This window comes from Antrostomus carolinensis, unplaced genomic scaffold, assembly GCF_000700745.2.
Source record: "Antrostomus carolinensis isolate BGI_N321 unplaced genomic scaffold, ASM70074v2 scaffold6134, whole genome shotgun sequence".
Classification (NCBI taxonomy): Eukaryota; Metazoa; Chordata; class Aves; order Caprimulgiformes; family Caprimulgidae; genus Antrostomus; species Antrostomus carolinensis.
In genome coordinates, this window is record NW_010308614.1 from 3,804 (window position 1) to 23,484 (window position 19,681).

General features: G+C 36.9%; 1 protein-coding gene across 3 annotated transcripts in view; it reads right to left on the bottom strand.

Annotated features, from left to right (window-relative positions):
• Positions 1–546: 546 nt before the first annotated feature.
• SLC4A7 (solute carrier family 4 member 7) overlaps positions 547–19,681 on the bottom strand; it is a 42,274-nt gene continuing 23,139 nt past the window's right edge. For 2 of the 3 annotated variants that reach the window (XM_010165822.2, XM_029084457.1), the window contains 13 exons: positions 17,900–18,033; positions 17,092–17,337; positions 13,141–13,246; positions 11,093–11,254; positions 9,994–10,107; positions 9,389–9,550; positions 8,890–9,141; positions 6,727–6,795; positions 6,105–6,278; positions 5,633–5,764; positions 4,805–4,902; positions 3,562–3,669; positions 547–638 (listed from right to left, as the gene is read on the bottom strand). In XM_010165822.2, the coding sequence (XP_010164124.2) occupies positions 557–638; positions 3,562–3,669; positions 4,805–4,902; positions 5,633–5,764; positions 6,105–6,278; positions 6,727–6,795; positions 8,890–9,141; positions 9,389–9,550; positions 9,994–10,107; positions 11,093–11,254; positions 13,141–13,246; positions 17,092–17,337; positions 17,900–18,033 (1,839 nt within the window). In that variant the 3' untranslated portion in view covers positions 547–556. The remainder of the gene's footprint in view (positions 639–3,561; positions 3,670–4,804; positions 4,903–5,632; positions 5,765–6,104; positions 6,279–6,726; positions 6,796–8,889; positions 9,142–9,388; positions 9,551–9,993; positions 10,108–11,092; positions 11,255–13,140; positions 13,247–17,091; positions 17,338–17,899; positions 18,034–19,681) is intronic. The other variant, XM_029084458.1, reaches the window with a different exon arrangement.

Sequence of the window (19,681 nt, forward strand, 5' to 3'; positions counted from 1 at the left end):
AAAACCAAGAGTGAATTTAAAATTAAAAAAAAAAAAAAAAAAAAGAAAAAAGAAAAAGAAAAGAGTAGCAGCAGAACTGGGTATCTATGTATTTTAAGGATTAACTAATCACCTGACTTAGGGTTGAAATCACCAAAAGAAAAAGTATACCCTGCAAAAACAAGCAGTAATTGCCTATGTGGAAAACCAACTTCTGTAGCGCACATATTAAACAGATGTATTGCGAAATTTTAAGCAATGTGGACCAGTAATGATCAGCAAAAACTGATTTAACCTTTATGCAAATATTGATTATTGAAAATAATATGCATTCGTTACAATCTTCCTATTTAAAAATGAAAATAAAATTTCTGATAAAATAAATAGCTGAAGTGTGATTACCACTAATCTTATCTGTAGGAAAATCTTCTCATTATGCAAGCATATCTACAGTGCCCTAAATGTCAGAATTAAATACATGTCGCTCCTTTAAATTGGAAATTACACTTCAATGGTATCATATCCTACAGTGATATATATACACACACAAATACAGGCGATTCTCCTTGGTTCAGTTCTATAAAGATGTTTCAGCATCCACATATTTCACAACAGGTGAATCTTCCACATGTATTTTCACACTTTCTGGTTTTTCAGTGCTGTTTGAAAGTAAAGAAGGAAATATAAGGTTTGGTTCACTTAAGTAAAGATTAACTTTCAAACATTTTCTACCTAACTACGAACACCGAAAGTATTTATGTAAATACATTTTTAATGATGCATTTCTATTACATTCCAGTAATTGTTAAATACTATTCACAGGAAAAGTATAAGCTTAAAGAAAGAAATCACCAAGATCGCACCTATAAATTCCATTTCCAGTCCCACTGCTTCTTTTATTTATTCAATTGATTTTAAATTGTTTTGCAGAACAACTTGGGGGGGGGGGGAGCAGGGTGTGGAACAAACAGCCACATACACACCACAGAGAAAATCCAAAAAACTGTTTAGTTAAAAATAATCAAAAATACATAACGAGCGATATTATTAATACTGCTTAATTCTTGGGCAAGGAAACAATTCTGCTCACAATACAAGACTGCGGAAACATTTCAGTATTTGCAAAATGGGGAACCACACTTGTAACAACAGTAGAGGACATTTAGAAATCTGCCTAAGTGTCCATTCAAGTGGAAAACCCTTAAGACATAGGTGGCACCTGAACAGTGACTTATCTAAGGACAGAAAGGAATGTCCAAGGCAGTCACAGGACAGAAGAAGAGAAATTGGCACAGCATGAGAGGAAGGATTCTCTGGGCATGAATTTTACAAGAGAGAACACATCTGTGGAGTTGCTCTTCAAGGAATAAAAAAAAAAAAAGTATTAGAAATTCATGCGAATAGAAAAAATTCTGTAATTCCTTAGAAAATGTAAGTGTGCCTGGACTCTGCTGAGTCTATAAAATATGACAGATAGTGGAGTGAAAAAGAACAAGCAATCTAGAAAATAATTTTTTTTAAAAAGACAAGATTTCTAAGTAATCGTGCTGACCCTCACAACATGTCTGGAATTCCAATTGCTTGCTTCAAGCTGCATCCTACTTGAAACCTATAAATCTGAAAATAGCAGTGACTACGGAATCATTTTTACCACAGCACTAAATACCTGTCCATACTATCAAATGAAGACTGTTACACAAAAAAACCTTAATGGAACTGAGATGAAAAATTTACTGTGAATTACTTTTTACTGAGCAGTGGTGACATCTCTAAATCTCTCCAGCACCCATAATAGAAGAAAGGGTAGCAAATACTCCAAAACAGCAACCAGTTGAGTTAAGGTTCAAGAAAATCCTGCCTTCTAACATTTTTCCAGATTCATGCAGTAACAGGCAGCCTCTTGAAAGAGCTAGTTTCTGGCATGAGTGGTTTTTATTTTCAATTTGTAGTTTTAGCAAGTTCCCTTCCAAGATGCAATTTTTATCATACTGATCTCAAGCAGGGCGTGTTATGGAATCAAAAGGAAATGTCTTACAGCAAAATATAACACGTCAGAAGCCAAATTTACTAGTCCTGCATATAATTCTATACTACCTTAACCTAGGTTTCTGAGAACTTAACATGAAAGACAATAAACTATTAAAACACAAGGATATACCAGACACACATAGTGTTATCTGCCTAATGCCTCTGTTATCTGTCTTCCTGACAGTCTAGCTCGTGTGGTACTAAAGTTTTTAAAAATATTTCTTTAAATGTTTAAAACATTTATTTCAACATTTTAAAATGTTTAAACAATACAGGCTGAAGATTCACTGAGAATGATCCCTCCACTAATGAGTCTCTTCAGCTTTTCCTATTACAACACCTCCAAGCTCTCTCCTTGTCTCCTTCTTCACCCTTGGTTGACCCACTGTCTTGTCAAAATAAAGCATATTTCCACACCTAGTTTGTAGCAATGTACACGCTGAATAAATAGATCATATACAAGGGCTAAGTGGCCAATCACTACTGCTGTTTCCATGATGCAAGCCAAACAGCACCCAATAGCTTGGACAATTTATGTATGAACATTCCCTCACCACCAACTCTTCCACAGAGATGTAGTTTTGCACAATTTGATACTGCTGAAACCTGTCTTCCTTTGACATGTTTGGCTGAAAGGGATCAACCACAAGAAGATGCACATACAGTCAGCAGGATTGCATAAGCTTAGTTTTCAAAGTCAACCAGGCCCATTCTCCCCTCTTTCCGACATAAAAACTTCTAAGCAAGAGCATTGTAATGGAACAGTCCACAGATACCAGTCCCTACAAATTACAGGCCTTTCAGGAAGTTGGGGATATTCCATGTGAATATTCAGGATTTGGCTCATCTCCCTTGATAGATTTAGCCAGACTGGGAAGAAACTAGGATAGAATAGCAGAATGATCCATTGCACACAGACTTCCTTGTTTGATGGGGAGCTCACTGATAAAGAGGCCCCTAGCTGCCACAGAAGATGCACATTAGCTTACAGGAAACTTTTGTAGCACCAAGGACTCCTAATCTGTCCTGTACTTCATTCAAGTATGTTTCATATCTAGTGAAGATAAGATTTAATTTTTAGATACTAAAAATGAGCTGGGGAAAAACAACAAACCAACCAAACCACAAACACAGGGGGCAGATCCTAGGGCAGCGTAAAACAACAATGGAAGTGCTGGACATCTCTTTTATTCCCACCAGCATTTGTAATGTTCAGTATCAAACAATTCCCATGATCATAGACACTCTAGTAAAGCTTTTAGAAACCCTAAACCCATCAGAGCAGTATACAATTGTTATTAAGCAAATAAAGAGTAATTTAATAATTTTAATACTACATTTAATAAAATAATTGAAATTTCTCATAGAAATTTTAACTTCAGAGTAAAGAGCAAAAATTAAGTTCAAATTCAAGTTCCTCGAAAGTAAAGTCAGTGCAGATTACCAAATCATGTATGCTCATTTTTTTGAGATACATTTCAAGAAATCTAAGTACAGTTATTAGCTGCTAAACACAAGATCACAGTTAGAAAATGCATGAGTAATTATAGCTACCTCAGGTTAGCTCTGGTTACTTTGGCATTCTCAGTACTCATGGCAAGAGCCTTCCACTGTGCGGTTTTGGCCATTTCGTCTGATATGTTTACAATAGAGGGATCAATGCTAAAGAACAAACACACTTCCTGGTTAGTATTCAATACCTTGCAACAGCATTATACTTATGGTCACTCATCATTTACATCAGTTGTGCCTTCTTTCAATATTTACGCAGCCACAAGTTGAGTTCCTCTCCCGAAAACTTATTTCAACAAAAATTTGAATATTTCATTCACTTAATGATGCCTTAATCACATCACATCTTAAAACAGTTTTTCACACAGATACCACCTGTTCCAGTGTCTGACCACCCTCACAGTCAAGAATTTCTTCCTAATATCTAATCTAAACCTTCCCTCTTCCAGCTTAGAGCCATTCCCCCTTGTTCTGTCATTAACTGCCCTTGTAAAAAGTCCCTCCCCAGCTTTCTTGTAGCCCCTTCAGGTACTGGAAGGCCACTATAAGATCTCCCCGGAGCCTTCTCTTCTCCAGGCTGAACAGCCTCAACTCTTTCAGCCTGTCCTCACAGGAGAGGTGCTTCAGCCTGACAACTACGTTGGTTACATCCCCAGTAAGGGAGATAGAGACAAAATGCCTTCCAGTGCTGAAGGAACTTTCCATCAGTGAAACCTCCAAGCAGCACTTCTCTTTCGGGAAGAGAGACAACTGGTAATCCTGTCCTCAACATTCACTATCAGAAAATGACCTTTTAAAGTAAAAATGGCTGCCTGTAAAAAGGTTTTTTATATCACAGAAATTACAGACTTTAGCCCTCACTTAAATAAACCAAAGAACTACACACTTAAGACTTTTTCTGAAAAATCCAAGTGGTTGGTAAACACATGGCTCAACTGATGCTATTAGTTGCTTAATACTCAGCATTTCATGCACAGTAACACACAAGTATTCCACAAAAACTGACCAAGGAAGCTTCTTCACCTTGAGTACAGCTGGTCGAAACTGAGTCATCTGATCTGTTCAAGATGGTCATGTAAATTTACAATTAAGATGCAGCTTTAAAGAACAATGCAACATAAAAATGCTACTATAGCACCATGAGATATATCTTCATACTTCCTCATCATGTCTGAGTTACAAGCTTGGGAAAAAAATTAATTCAACTCATACACAACCAACTTAATAGGTAGAAAACTACAGCATGTGATACAAAAACTCTTAAAAGACCAACATTTTATTATACCTGTATTTTAGGGTTTTTACAGGAAAATCCAAATTTGTTTCTCCATAAGCAAGGTGCACACTTTCACTGTCCCCTGTTTGAAGCATTCTCTCTGCTTCCTGCAAATTCCAAGTAAAAAGTTTTTCAAATTACTCATTCAGCAGAAATCAAAGTAACTCATGCTGACAGCTAATTTTTATTGGAGTAAGGGGTATTTCTCTGTAGGTACTGGAGTTGAACACAGGAGATATAGTTTAAGACCTTTTTTCTTAGAAGTGTTTTATCCAGGTAGAAGGGATAGGGGGGTGGGGAAGGAGGGTGTTACAAGTTCTGTAAGAATTCAGCTAGCTCATGTACAGTTAGGTAAGACTTTTATGAAGAAGTTACACAAGGTATGTTACTATACTACTAGTAACTAGCAGTAGGTTTTAACTACAGCTCTGCAAACACACACAAGCAAAATGTCTCTGATATGATGAATAGTTTGTGATTAACATAAGCAGGGTAAAGATCCTTATTCCACTGCTTTTCTCTCCCTCTCCCTTCTCTCTCCTTCTAACCTGATGAAAGACAAAACAATATTTTGTGCTAAAAGTGCTTATTTCCACTTTGCTTGTTCATTTTAATCACAACTAAAAGTCGTAGTCCATAATAGCATCATTGAAACAGTGACTCTTCCTTAACATAATTGCCAGTAATAGTTCCTCTAGCACTGAATCTCATTAGTAAAGAATTTCAAAAAGTGTATTTGGTATATAAGGTCCTCAGGCCACTTAAAATCCTTTTAAGTCTTGTTGAGTATTTTCTAGTAATTTACAACATGCTTAGTTTCATTGTTTTCACACTTACTGCTTTCTCCTTTTTCTTTTTGTCATCTTCTTTCTTCTTTTTACTTTCTGGCATAAGATCATCAAGCCAGCTAAGCTCTCTTTTGGTAAAACATAAATCCATGAGCTTGCGAATGAACACTAATGCTAGAACCTTAAGGGAACCATAAATAGAATCATTTTCATTAAACTGTTTAAATGAACAAAAATGCACACACACTTTCAGTACTTTCAGAATTTCTAACTGAAGCCCCTTTTTGTAGTACTAGTTTTATCTTACCATGAAGTTAAATAATTTCCACTTTCAATAGCTATTTGCAACCAAATTGCTTATTTTCAGGAAATGAATTGTGTTTCAAAAACAAACAATTTGTACTACGGGTTCTTTTCTTTCCCACTCCCTTCTTTCTTAAGGCAGCAAATATGTTCTGAAGAGATCCTGGACAACGCACGTGTTGTTGGAAAATTATTAACTTGTAAAACAGAAAACTTACCATCATAGGGAAAACAACAGCAGCTGCAGAGGCTTTAATCACCCACAAGAGAACTAGACAAGTGAGCTGAACAACTGTAAAGATATGGACTTTCCAGAGTGGTACATAGCGTAGATAAATCAAGTCAGGTTGATGTTTGGCAGGCATTCCAAACAGTTTTATACGGTCAAAAAACTGCATTGAAAAATAAAATCATCCTTCAGTTAGCTACCTTCTTCCCCTCCAGAAGGAAATAAGTATTTTTAGGGGACTCCAGAAACCTAAATTAATCCCAAATAAAATACTAATGAAGGACACTTGAATACTCAAGGGGATGGGGCTGTGGGCTGTTTTATTTTGTTGGTTTTCTTTGCTCCTCTCATTACTACTACAAAACTGCACAATATTCCTGAAAATTTCTTGTTCAGCTACACTACTGAAAGAATAAATGCAAAAGAACTGGGAAGTGAAAGCATGATAAGGTAACAACAAATATCTGAACATGACACTCAGGAAATTATCCTACATGCTACTGAGACACTATGGGACAACTTTATCATTACTCACATAAAGTAATGTGTTACAGTTTCTAATTAATTTAGTGCTAAACAAAAGCAAACTGCTCATTAAAATCAGACTTTACCTGAATGCCTTTTAATGAAGATGCTCCCATGTAAAGAAAGACACCATACAAAACTGGCATTGGAATAAACTGGGGAGGAAAAAACACTCAAACAGTTACCTGTGGAATCAACATGGCATGACATAGCAGTCCATACTAGTGAAAGACAGACTAAGCTATTTTTTTACTTTTATATTTTACTGAATTGAAATGTATAAACGTTGAGGCTCTTATTCATACAGAAAATATATGCATCACTGAGTAGCAAAAAAAATCTAGACCTAACAAGGCTATCACCAGGATTAAAAACAATAGTTCAGTCTTGACTGCCCATTCATTCAATTTTCTCAGTTGTAACCAAGACTTCTATTAAAGCTAAGTATGCTGCTTTTATGTGGCTCTCTGATAGGGACTGTATTGAGACTATCAACTCCATGAAACTGCCATATGAAGTTTTACTTTTGACCACTAATCTTGCATTTCTGGAGCAAATACATTTCCTGAGCTATGAAAATTTGATAATTATTCAGGGCTAAATTTTGCTCTAATATGATGATCAATTTAAAGCTTAGTGAAGCTTTCTTTGCTCCTGAATTCATGAAGCTTCTAAGTAAAGGACAGTCAAGGTACAATTCAAAGTCTTAATAAAAACTGCTGGTATCAAGCCTGAACAAAAGCCTTTACTGAAATTTAAATAGTGTGGAAGCCTTAGAGATTCCTTACTGCACTTGTGCATGTGTGCATGTATAAAAGCTAGTGGTTTCACTGTAAGCTCGAGAATTTGACATCTTAATACTTCATTTATGTTAACTTCTACTGCATTAAATCAGTATAAATCCATACATGGAACAAAACCACAGTAACCTAAAGATGCAAGGCTCTGTTCCCTTTCCTTCTTTTGAACAGTAACGACCATTCACATTGAAAAAGAAAAGCATCTCATAAAGAGCAAACAGCAGTAATTTTATTCCTATGATCCTTGCTTCCATAAAAAATAGAAATATTAATTTCTAAGAATCAGCTGTTAAACCATGGGGTAAACATCTAACTTCAGCAATCAGCACTTTCATCTTTTGCTTTAGAGCAAAAATAAATTTATTTCAATACTTTTGCTTCTAATTCTGATCATTTGCATTATACAGCTGAGAGCTTCGTAGCTTTTCGACCAGAGCTTCTCAAATCTGAATACTCATTTTTAATAACTGCTACTGCCCTACTGGTTTCAGACATTCTCTAACACATACAAATGGTCAACTATTAAGAATTTATAATATGTAGCTCTAATTACTGAACTATAACTGTGTGTTCATAGGTTTATTTATTCCCATTATCTAAACTTAAACAGCCATTAGAAGCTACCTTTTTGTGAAATGACTTACAATTTGTCTTCAAATAGAATTTTATTAAGTTCTTTAAAGATATTAGCAATTAAGCAATTTATGCCATATCTGCTGTTTTGGCAAGAAAAAGACTGTTTTCCCACTTCTCCCTTTAACTACTAGATTTGAAACAACAAAGCAGAAGCTGAAAGGATTTTACTCTAATCTGAGCAAAAAACCAACTGAACTGACAGGTTTTCTTCCAATAAAGTCTTCAGAAGGGCACTATAGATATAAATTAAGAGACAGAGTGTAAACTGAGGCCACAATATGACCTGCAAAATACCTATTACACTGTGATGATGCATAAAATCATCTTGACACTTTAAACATCGAAGGAAATTTAATAAGGTGAAGAATGAGAAGTGCACAACGTCACTTCTGATGATCATTTTTCAAACCATACATTTCAGTTTCTTCTGCTATGTTACTTCAGCTCAAGTAACTTTATATCTTTACCACAGTCCTTTCTCTCTCCGTTTATGCACTCACATAAAAACTACAGAAGAACTACTTTAGTTAACATAGACTCAAGAAACTAAAAAATAGTTGGCAAGAATATCAGGTAACATGGACACAGGTTGCTTTCTTCAAGACTCACTACATTTCTAGCTTGCTCAGATTTTATTTGCTTAACATTTCCTCCTATCATTTCTATTCAACTAACACCTATTGTTAAAAAGGCAGTTTGAAAATGAGTCCAGGCATATTTTACTTAACATAATAAAACTTCGTAACATTATTAAATGCTAAATCACAGGATCAAAATCAAATGGACAAATGTTTTGGAAAACCTGTCTTTTACCTTTAACACAGAGGTCATGAACACTGACAGCCCCATCAGGACAAAAATCATCAATCCTGTCACTCGCTGCTCCCGGATTCCCAAAAACTTTGGTTGCTCCCCTGGTGCTGAGCATTCAGATTCAACTTTCAGGCTATTAACATGACTTATAGACAGGACAGTTGCAGCAACAAACCATGGTAAGCCCATGATAGAACATATCCCCAACATAACACCAACCATGAGCAGGTCAAGATGATAACCACAGCCTTTCTGTAAAAGTAAGCAAACAAATAATTTGATAAACTTTCTATTTATATGATACCATATCTATAACAGCTGATAACTACAGAAGACAGATACTTTGAGAGTGTCCATAAAATTATATTTGTTCTTTATTAGTCAATACATACATTTATTTAGTAGCTGTTGGTAACGTTTCTCAGACTTGCAGAATGAATCCGATTTAAAATAAACTTAACTTACACAACATTGAGAGTTTTGTGAAAATGACTTTTACCTTCAGCTTATGCTCTTTCCTGTTTATAATAACAGCTGTTATTTGTTGATCCATGAAAATGAGAATGGTACAGAGTAAAGCAGGAACAGCTGCTATCAAGAGTGTCCACCAAGGATTGCTTCCAAGAGGATCTATGAACCACCCTCGGTCTTTTCGCGTGGGCTGAAAAAACAAACATTGACAATAAGAATTAAATGACTAAGACAAAATGTAGATTTTATTGCTGCAAACAGCTGCAATTAATATATCAACAGTCTTTTAAATATGTGTTTGGTTTTTTTTTCCTAATGGCTTTGAGCAAAAGATTGATTTAGCTGTTACATGTGAATGTGACATTTATATGGAAAAAATTAAAACAAATCTATTCCTTCATTTCTGCTCATCAGCATAAAAAGAATGTTTCCTTTTCAGTGATATTGTAATATAAAGCATAGTCTCTTCTGTCAGAGGAGACATACGTCCAAAACAGAAGAGGGAAATTACTTCATCAACTACACTGTAAGTAAAAAAGACAAATTTCTGGTTTTATACAATTCCATTGTTCTACTGTCTATGAAACTGCAAGCATTTAAAAAGTTAGTTTTTTAAAAGGTTTTATTTCTTACTTCAAATTTCTCTGGAACATGAAGCTTAGGAGAAGGTACTCCTACAAGATAATCGATCAGAACCATGATTACTATGGTCAGAAATACTGCAAAGTCACTGATGGTAGAACGCACCTATAAAGACAAGACTTGTGTTAACTCTTCTTTTTCATCATTACAATCTGCACGTATAGAAAGACAATTTTCTCCCCTATGAATACTGAAGTCTATTTTTATCATGCCACTGAATATTACATATATTTTCTCTTTTTATTCTAAAATTTAAGCCGCCTGCCAGCATAGCATGAAGTTGCAGAAGGTAAGTGTTCTGTACAACTGTATGTCCAATTATTGCATTTAAAATGATCCACTGCAAGAAGCAAATTACTTAAAATAACTCCTTCCTCATCTTCCTGTCCTCTCAACCCTGCTGGGAGGCTGGGCCATCACAGCTATTCTCTTCCAGCTTAATTCAGTAACATCACTGAATTGTTCTGAAATCAATATTGATACATTTGATGTTTTAGTAGATAGGAGGGGGATAATTTGCAACAGATCCAGGTTATCAAAGGTGACTTTAAAAAACATTAGGAAGACATTGTAGGGATGAAGTTTAGAGAAGATCTAATCACTTTATTTTGGCTAGCAGAAGTAAGTTATGTAAATCAGTCCAAGGATAATCATTATATTAGCCTCTATTAGAAACAGTAATCCCTTGAGGAACCACTCAGAACCCTTCACACATCAGCAGTTTGGGGAAAGCAATCAGTTGTTCTGTACAACTAGATGTGGAAATCAGCAGCAATAGCATCTCTCCAAATGATACCTGGCAATACCCATTAGCATGGGGAGACTGCTGCTTAGCTCTTCTAATGTTTAGAACATCTTGTAACTATAGGGAAGCAAAGTAAGCACTGAATTTTCAGCAGCTGATTTATTTACTCTAATGTCTTAATTTTCATAATTATTAGCTAATTTTCTGGTTTTAATTTATTTTTCTGTCTTAAAAGAAATCTCTCAATAAAAACTTCTGAAGTAAAATTAAAAAAAAAAAAATCAGCTCTGTTAAGTTGCACTATGTATTTACCACAAGATAACAATAGTCTCCAATGAGAATTACCTTAGTTGGGAAATAGCGTTTGGTCTTGAATTGCTTAAGGAAAGAGGAGAGGAAAAATGTTGTAAAGAATAATATGACAGACCAGAAGAAAACATCTGGAATATATGGTCCATGACGGCTACAAGCTGATCCACGAAACACACCATGGAATTCTAAACATTCCTGCAAAGAGAAAAACTCCTTAAATTTTTGTTTTATTTATTTAGTACATTCAACCTAACTTGTAGCCTTTCAATTTAAAACACACCTCAGAACTTTCACAAGCCTAAAAAGGAGGTTTTCCTTCATCACTACCTGACCCTGAAATGCTAAAAATGTGTGCTGTCTGAAAAGCCACAGTATCCATCACTGATTATTTCAGCATGCCAAAATGCTGGGAGGTGCCCAAGAAGAAACAAGAAACAACTTTATGTTCACCTCATTTCCATTCTATTTCTCAAAGCATCACAAACTTGAATGCATAAATAAAGACTGAGGACTAAGTCCAGAAAAGCAGATTATCCGACATCAACTTTCAAGCTGACAAACAACTAAAAAAAAACCCATACCCCTCCTCAGTTTCTCCCACCTCTTTATTCTTGGCTTTGTTTTGTCCTGATACAATGAAGGAAAAACATTCTTATAAAATAAGATTAACCCAACTGTAAGAAAAAAAAATCCTAGTAGTAAAGTAGAAAAGCATCATAAATAATGAATTTGAATAAAAAGGCGCAAACTCAAGATGATCCCTATCCCAAAGGCTCACTGAAATGAAATCAAAGAATTAGACACATAGATTACAAGGAAACAACAAGCCAATAAATCAAATAGTTGAAAGCAGCTCTGCCACAATCTAGTCCTCAAACAGGTTAATTTATTGAAAATTTAACTTATGATAAAAATTCTCCCAGTTAACAATCTGTTTTGATTATAAGCACCACAAAATTCTGGATCAGTTCTGTCTCTCTGGGAAGACTGAAGATGTTTAAGAGAATGAAGTATATAAAATAAATACTAAATATAAAAACTAAGTTCAAGAGAAACTGCCATCCTAGGTGATTATGGTAGACTAGGAGCGATTGGTGGTACCTAGAAAAAAAAAACCAACACTACAGCTTAAAGTCGACTAAAGCACTGAGGTTTTTCATAGTGTTTTTGCTGTGCAAAACACCTTCTAGTTTCAGTGTGAAAGTTTAGGCTCACACACAAGGAGAGCCTATATACAGATATCTACTACCATTTTAGATGGCCTAAGATGGCCAAGCAGCTAGCAAATGCAACATAAGATCTACAGCAGATTTAAGTCATTAAAGGCGGAGGTGGAAACCAGATGCCAGGATGCAAAGCGGCTGTAGACAGCTGCATTTAGGCAACTGAATCCCACCCAAGTAGCTACTAATCAGCAAAAATGTTTCTTCCTAAAAAGGCTCCAGTATCACTTCCCCATGATAACTTTCCTCCTCTTCATCTACCCACAAAATCAGACATTGTTGTGAAATACCCAGTTCAGAAGGTAATGCTTTCAAGTCTATTCCTTTAAATAGCTCTTCTCCTTTTCTTTTAACCTTCAATTTTCCAAATAATTATTTTCTTACAAACAATATTTAGGTAGTTTCTTTGATTCTGTTGTGGTTTTACACCAATGTCTAACAAGCTGATGATTGTTTGCTACCACATTTTAACTGCAGATTCCATCTTCACACTTTCTTAGAAATATTTGTTCATCCCTTCCAGGAAACTGAAGGAAGCAATCTCCTGTTTAAACACCTCATCGTAGTCATCTGCACTTCAGAAAGAAGACTGTTCTGCCTACCAGGATTAAAGTGGCTACCTCAAGTAGACATTTATGAGATTAGCATTTACTGCCATTGATTTGCTCAGCCAAACCAGGACTGTTTAAAGCATTATGGGAAGAATAAGAGAGTTCAAAAATGGGATTTTAAAGAAAACAGTCCAGGTTCAAATCAAGAAAGAAGCCAGATGAAAAAATTTAACCAAGACTAGTACTGCATGGGTATTTATTTTTTTATAGACACATATATACACACACATAGCTTTCAGATACTCACAGAAACTGTAAGGTTACTCCATGCTATATTTTCCACAGATTTATTCATTGTCCTCCACACCTGCAAAGTTTCATTGCTAGGTTTCTCGGGCTCAGAACACACACATCTGAAGGGAAGAAAAAATAATTTACACGCTTTTAAGCTGTATGTGCCACAATGCCATGATTTGAAATAATTTCAAAAATGCTGAAGAGTTTAAAGCAGAGTTTAGCCCAACCTTCTATGAAAGCAGCATAGTACAAGATGACTCCTTGCATGACATGAACTAAGATTACTGGAGGGGTAGGGGAAATGAAACAAAGAAGCAACTGCTTACAGACTATGTATTTTTAGGAATTACAAGCTGGCAAGATGTTACCTATATGATTGATCTGACATATTTTTAAATAGAATGACACCTGAAAAATACAATTAAATAGATAATATATGCAGGCTTCTACATGTTGTGAATAAAAAGATTAAGATAAAAATCCAAATGACACCCCTGCTAAGAACCTTAGAAATAACACAGTATGTGTTAGCATAAAGATTTCTACATAAATGGACTAATTTGGCACAAATAGTTTTCTGTGTCTGTGTACTAATTAAGGTTTTTAGACTGGTGTAGAGCATAACATCCCACAATGATTGAAACTTTGAATTAGTACTATACATCAATATAAATTCAAGTGGGACAGGGATCTTCTGGAGAGAGTCCAGCGGAGGGCCACAAAGATGATTAGGGGCCTGGAGCATCTCCCGTATGAGGAAAGACTGAGAGCTGGGACTCTTCAGCTTGGAGGAGAGAAGATTGAGGGCATCTTATCAATAAATACTTGAAGTGCAGGGGCGAAATGGATGGGGCTGAGACCTTTTTGGTGGTGCCTAGTGACAGGACAAGGAGCAATAGGCTCGTTTCAGTAGAGCCCAGTGATAGGACAAGGGGCAATGGACAAAAACTGGAACACTGAAAGTTCCACACAAACTTAAGGAAACACTTCTTTACTGTGAGGGTGACAGAGCACTGGGACAGGCTGCCCAGAGAGGCTGTGGAGTCTCCATCTCTGGAGATGTTCAAACCCACCTGAACGCTTTCCTGTGTAACCTGTTGTAGGGAACCTGCTTTGGCAGGGGGGTTGGACTAGATGATCTCCTGAGGTCCCTTCCAACCCCTATGATTCTGTGATTTAAAAACTGGTGTAGAAGACAATTTCAGCAATTTCTTTTCAAACCAGATATGCCATTAGCCTCTAGTCATTTCCAAACCTTTTCTAAAACTTGAGTAGAGTTAGCCGTTCATCTTGCATTTGCCAAAACTGGTTACACTGAATTAAGACACCATTTTTGAGTATGTAGTGGGCTAACTGAAGATATAAACACGTAAATTGCTCAGGTTTAAGGCAACTGCATACATATGTTTTTAAAAACATTTGAACAAGTAAAAGTGTCCCCCTCTACTGCAGTGGTTTGCAAACTTGGAATGCAGAATCCTTTGTGTTTGTGGTGGGTTGACCTTGGCTTACATGAGTAAGCACGCCAAAGGAAGACTGACAAATTTCTTAACAAATGCAATGAAAATAAAAAGGTGCCACCAAGTAGGTAAGTGGAAATTCAGGAAGAGAAATTAAAAATAGAAAATGTGAGAGTATTTGAGACTGTCTTCTGGTTCACTTAGCTGAAGATGCTTGTTCCACACCCTGTTCCCCACTGGGGCAATGGAGGTAAAAAGAAAGGGGGGAGAAGAGGAAGGCAATTGTAAAAGGCCAGATCTCTTACAGCTTTGTTATGGAAAAACATACAGGACAAACCAAATCTGAAGTCTGTGCCACGTTCTGAAAGACACATGTGACACCCTGCAGAGCTAAACCAAGGAAATGTCACACCTTCCTCTTTCCACTCTCATGGCCTGCCCATCCTAGTGTAGCAAAACACAATCAGGTGGCAAAGGTCACAAGACCTACAGACCTACACTACAGTTTCATCCAGATTAGTGAATTTAACATGCTCACAAAGAAGTCCAGTGAGGTCCCAGAGGCAACAGAAGGATGGGCAGCCAGGAGAAAGGGGGAAATCAGGAAGTGAGCATGCTCCTGTGGCCCAGTCCTGGCAACATGTCCTGGTCTTTACAGCTGTCAAGACAGGGGACTGGGTGTAAATGCCACGTGAATGGAACACGTGGGAGAAACAGTGTGAGAGGGTGTTTGCCCAAAACGGATTTGTTGAAGAGGAAGATGATGAACATCATCTGGAACATCACCTGGATTAAATAGTAACAAAGGAACTACAAAAAGACTTGGGTGGGGGACGCACACAGACACAGAATCATCCTGAAAGGAAGTACTTAAGAAACATGAATGTAAAAGTGAGGAGAAATCTTGGAGTAGAAACACAATAGTCAAAACCTGGTTTGACACTGCCAGAAGTCCCCTGCATGTATCATGATCTTTGCCAGGCAGAGCAGTGGCCCAGGGGGATGGTAAGCAGTCTGCCTCAGGTTTGCTGGCAGGACTTGTGACCCCGTGGGGGACCCACGCTGGAGCAGTCCCTTCCTGAAGGGCTGCACACCATGGAAAGGACCCAGGCTGGAGCAGTTAATGAAGAACTGCAGCCCGTGAGAAGGACTCACGTTGGAGAAGTTCACAGAGGACTGTCTCCCATGCGAGGGACCCCACACTGGAGAAGGGGAGGAGTGAGGAGGAAGAGCGTGAGGAGTCATCCCCCTGAGCAGGAAGGGGCAGCAGAAACAATGTGTGATGAACTGACTATAATCCCCGTTCCCAGTCCCCCTGTGCCACTGGGGGAGATGAGGTAGAGAAATCAGGAGTGAAGTTGAGCCCAGGAATAAGGGAGGGATGGGGGAAGGTGTTTTAAGATTTGGGTTTTATTCTCTCATTAACCTACTCTGATTTGATTGGCAATGAATTAATTTCCGCAAGTCGAGTCTGTTTTGCCCATGACAGTAATTGCTGAGCAATCTCCCTGTCCTTATCTCAACCCACAAGCCTTTCATCGTATTTTTCCCCCCTGTCCAGCTGAGGAGGGAGAGTGATAGAGCAGCTTTGGTGGGCACCTGGTGTCCAGCCAGGGTCAACCCATCACAGATACAAAATATACAACTGCCACAGAAATAAATCAAATATAAAAGAGATACACCTAAATAGCTTGCTTATCGCATTCCTTAAATGAAATAAAGTTATTTTTGTACTAATGGTTTTACTGCTAGTTACTGTGATGAATGGAATAATAATTCTACATAGTCAAGAAAGAAAAAAATATGTCTGTACTGTATTTTCTATTATTCTCTTCTTTCAAAAAAATATATTTTTTTAAAAGTCAAGTACTCACCATGATTACAGTAGAAAGCAACACTGTTTAAAGATATTAACTCCCTATTCATAGCACGTGAAAGTTGCAGAAGCTCTCCATGCCTTAGCTACCTGGAAATAATCCTCACCTAGTTGGGGTAAGCTATCATGATTTCTAGAAGCACAGAATTGCCTAGATTGGAAAAGACCTTTAAGATCATCAAGTCCAACCATTAACCTCACACTGACAAGTCCACCTCTAAACCATGTCCCTAAGCACTATGTCTACATGACTCTTAAATCCCTCCAGGGATGGGGACTCCACCACTGCCCTGGGCAACCCTTTCCGATGCCTGAGAAGTAGCAAGGCAGTACTCCTGTTCTGACCTTTAATCTCCAAGCTGACCTTTAAAAAAGCTGTAATAAAAGCAGGCATTGTCATAGCCCCTCATCCTTTTGAGCCACCCATAGTTAACACAGAAAATTCAATACCACAGCATCCTGAATAGAATTTTTCTGAGGTTTCTCATGCCTGTACCACCCCCAGCATTCCTCCTACCCTTCCACCGAGAGGCACACATTACATATTACACACGTTGTAAATGGTTATGTCTCTATAAACATTTTCCTTATGTGTTTTACTAACAGATAGAAACTTGATACTTACGAATATAACGTCAGTTTATCCAAATCATTGTGCATATTGAAGGCATACACTTCTCCCAAGTGAAAAAGCTTTTCCAGTGCCTCATAAATAAATATGATGCATATAAGCGCTGCAAAAGCTTCCTCAGTAAATCGAGTGATGTAACACACAAGGCTGCTGGCATCTGTGGCTACAAGCACTATGCATAAAAATGCAGTCCACAGACCAATGCTCGTTCGCAGGGAGAGGTAGGAAAGCCCATAGTCCCTGTGTGAAGAAACAAACAAAGGCATTAACTGAGCCAAAAGTCACTTATACTATATTCTAGTTGAAAACAGATACTCAGGCCAGGCTCTGTAGGTATTTACCACTTTTATCATCCTTGATGTTAGTTATGAAGGAAGCAGAAATGCTTCTGTCTCACCTTCCACCAAAGCAAAGCAACACTGCTGGGTGTTTCCAGGATAGGAGGGTGCAACTACCTAGCCTGGGAAGCATCATGGGGATGATGTTTCCAGAACTACCTAGATGCTTTCTCCTAAGAAGTCAGATCAATCCCTGTTTATCCCTGCAGAATCAAAGCCAACATGGCCACACAGTCAGAACATAAAACTTCTACCTAAGGCCTAGCCACTTCTTATCACTGATTTCCTCATTAAGGCTCATCAGTGCCTCATAGCTTTGCCCAACCACAGGCATCTCAGTCTCTTGCTGCTGCATTTCCATCTTCCTGGACATCCACTTTGAACACACATCTGCTTTCACTTACAGGTATTCTAAGAGACTAGAAAGTTAGAAAGTGCATTATGCCAATACAAACATCACTTACCTGCAAAATTTAAATAATATTTTTTCAAATACTAGAACTGGTCCGGTGCTCCCCAAAATAGTAAGAGGTTGCCCAGCAAAGAGGGAATAGGCAATCCCAGTTAATGAGGCTCCAAAGAGAGACTCTATTGCACTCTGTTTGGGGAAAAAGAAACTGCTATAATATGTGTCTTTCAGGTTAGCATTTAGCTTCACATCTGCATAAATACAGTTTTAAGATGCATTAACTTAGAAACAAGACAAGATGTAAAAAGCACTGCAATTAACATCGATGTTTGAGAAAAAAGTTAACACAGTTTTGTAGTAACAATATAATGGACAAAAAAATCTTGAAAAATTCACTCCTGAGAAACATAAAGCCATCCAAAACCATGAGAACAAGCTACTAGTCCTGCTAGCTATGAAGGAAAAACATAACAAAAATTACTACAATTTTTTTTAAAAAAAGTTACACAACATGTAGTTTACAGAAATAATTATCTGTCTCTGTAAAGAAAAAAAAAAATATATATATATATATATTGCAACATACCTGTACCAAAACATGATATGGTGCATCAAACCTGCATCAGTCAACCAAGCATTACAAAAGAAAAAGCTGACAGGTGGAGGTGACGGGGAAACTACTGAACAATATTGGTTTATGTATACATGACACCAAAAATAAATGAGCAGTAAACCAATGTCCCACTTGGTAATGCATTCCTTTTAATTGAAGATATCTACTTCAATTCTTGAATTAAATGTTTTACTACAACATTTTCTGCTAAACAAAAGTTAAAGTGCACCTCAAAAGAGAGGGGTTGGAGTTTTTAGATTCTAAAATGTTATTAAAGTTATTTGAAAATAGTTAACTACACCATTTACAACTATAAAAAGTAATGGATTACAGATTAAAGGGTTTGTGGTACAATATTCAAGTGTTTGCTATTTTGCAATTATGCAAGCCTAAGAAAACAGTATTTATGCAAACTTAAGCTCCAATTCAGTAAAGCATCTAAAATTGGGCAAAACTGTTTACTGAACTGGAGCTATTAAAAAGAAAACCTGAGGCATTTCTTCATTATAGTGGGGAAAAATATATAATCTCAGTCTCTTGTTCTATTACCTCTGAATTAGCACTTTTGGTTAGTCAATGCATTAACCTTGGGGCTCTCAATCAGGGTGGCAGGGACAGGAGTACTGTGGAGGTGATGACCTCTGGGAATGTGAGGGAAGGTTTCAAACACAAACTGTGTACCTTACAATGTCAGTTACTGTGCTTGAACATGTGTGTGCAGTAACTAAATTTTATATTCAATGATGCACACCAAGTATCTGAAGGCAGGAACAAACCTGCAAACAATTCCAGATAGCTAAAAGAAAGAAGGTATTTAAGAATCAAGCTTTAAAAGGAGTGTATTTTCATAATCATACATGATGTACATTCAAAAATTACATTGACATTTTGATAATCATTCCTATATTTAGAGCGGCAAAAACAATGCAAAGAAAAGATATAATTCAGTATTTGCTATCAGCTTGAAGTGCTACATCAACAAACAAAAATCTGAGTCAACAGCATTACTTGAAAGAGACAAAATAGTTAACTGCATTTGAATACACCACAAGTTTAAAAACTTGATCTAAGTATCAAGAAGAATTTTATAGAGTCACAAGTGTTACTAGAATCTTAAAATTTGTAAAGGACGTGTCTGAATACACCCTTCCCTCCCACAAAAGGACAGAGCCTTGTTTCTTCATGATAGATTTAAAAACAGAAAATACACTTCAAACTAGTTTA